This window comes from Myotis brandtii, unplaced genomic scaffold (genome assembly GCF_000412655.1).
Source record: "Myotis brandtii unplaced genomic scaffold, ASM41265v1 scaffold5, whole genome shotgun sequence".
In the NCBI taxonomy this organism is placed as follows: Eukaryota; Metazoa; Chordata; class Mammalia; order Chiroptera; family Vespertilionidae; genus Myotis; species Myotis brandtii.
In genome coordinates, this window is record NW_005369060.1 from 2,339,542 (window position 1) to 2,341,115 (window position 1,574).

The 1,574-nt window shown below is 39.0% G+C and overlaps 1 protein-coding gene across 3 annotated transcripts in view; it reads right to left on the reverse strand.

Annotated features, from left to right (window-relative positions):
- The window catches only part of FAM179B (family with sequence similarity 179, member B), a 120,841-nt gene that overhangs the window by 22,896 nt on the left and 96,371 nt on the right, over positions 1-1,574 (reverse strand). For all 3 annotated transcript variants that reach the window (XM_014548198.1, XM_014548196.1, XM_014548199.1), the window contains exon 16: positions 1,219-1,377. In XM_014548198.1, coding sequence (XP_014403684.1) covers positions 1,219-1,377 — 159 coding nt within the window. The remainder of the gene's footprint in view (positions 1-1,218; positions 1,378-1,574) is intronic.

A 1,574-nucleotide genomic window follows, 5' to 3' on the forward strand; every position in this document is an offset into this window, starting at 1 on the left:
TTTTTTTTTATTCTGGCATTTATTTACCTTCTATGCCTGTCACTGGAGCTGAGAGCTGGCTTTCTCTCTGAGGCTCGGCTGCTGAAAGCAGGTTTCTGGCCTTTGTTTTCTGTATTCGAAACAATGTTGCGACTCCAGCTCTGAGATCCCGGCTGACTGACAGGAGGTTTCTGGGGTTTTGTTTATCTTCTATAAATGTTACAATGTTTCCAACTGAAGCTCAGAGGCCGGCAAGGCAGGCGGGGAACGTTGGAGTCCTCTGTCACTGAAGGAAGCAAGCCTCCCTGTTCGCATCAGTTGCCTGGCTGCCGGCCGCCATCTTGGCTGACAGTTAATTTGCACATCTCCCTGATTAGCCAATGGGAAGGGTAGTGGTCGTACGCCAATTACCATGTTTCTCTTTTATTAGTGTAGATTTTATTTTATTTATTTATTTATTTATTTGTTTATTTCCTCTCCCCTTTTAATCTAACTTCATATATAACTGCCATAAATTTTTAGATTTTGTGTGGGGCATTATCAATCCCCAGTCTAACCTTTCTAATTTTATAGACAAGGAAACAAAGGCTAACAGAGGTTGAGTAACTTGCTTAAGGGCAAACAGTGATTGGAGTTAGGAATTGAACCTAGGCTTCTGACTACATCCAAAATTTCTGTCACCCCTACACCTATTGTACCATCCACATCTTAATTATTTTGCCATTTTCCTTTGACAGTTCTTAACCTTCATAAATTTGTTCTTCAAGTACAGATAGCAATTAGAAATTCATGGAATTTTCTAAGTACAGATATCTCATGTTTCTGGAGTTAGTATGCTATCCATTTTTTATGTGCACCGATTTCCTTGATTTTACCTGGCTGCTTGGAAAATATATAATTTCTCCCTAAATACATTACTTTACATTTCTCACAATGAAGTTCTTCTGCCACTTTTCTGCCCATTCATACAGTCTTGTGACATTTTCATGCAGTTCATCCCTGTAGCATGGCATCTTACTACACAGAAGTATTGCAGTGCCATCTGTAAATCTGGAGGATTCACTGTGCGCTCCCCAAAGATCATTTACAAATTGGTTAAATAAAACCATTCCCCCAGCACCAATCCCTGGGTATACCACTTGTACATTTAAAAAAATGTTCATTCTTTTTAAACATTTGTTTCTTTATATTAAGCTCTTATACTAAGAGATTCAACAAATATTATTAGCAACCATTCACCTGGTTTCTTGTGAGCTGTCCTGAGCAAACTTAGCAGCAGCTGGTAATATACGTTCAGCCATATCTTTTGTTCCAGATAAAATACGCTCCACTTCCATAAGTTCCACTACATCTGAAAGGTGCTGGGCTGTACATCTTCTTACTGCAATGTGTAAATGGCTATAAGGAAACATGGTAAATTAAAACAAAGTTGATGTATAAACAATTTTCCAAAGGTATACCATTATCTTTATCTTTAATTTCTTTATTGGGTAAGGTATTACAAATGTGTCCTCATCCCCCCATTAGCCCCCAACTTACCCTCCTCCCCCACTCATGTTCTCATCCCCCTGTTGTCCATGTCCATTGGTTTGGCT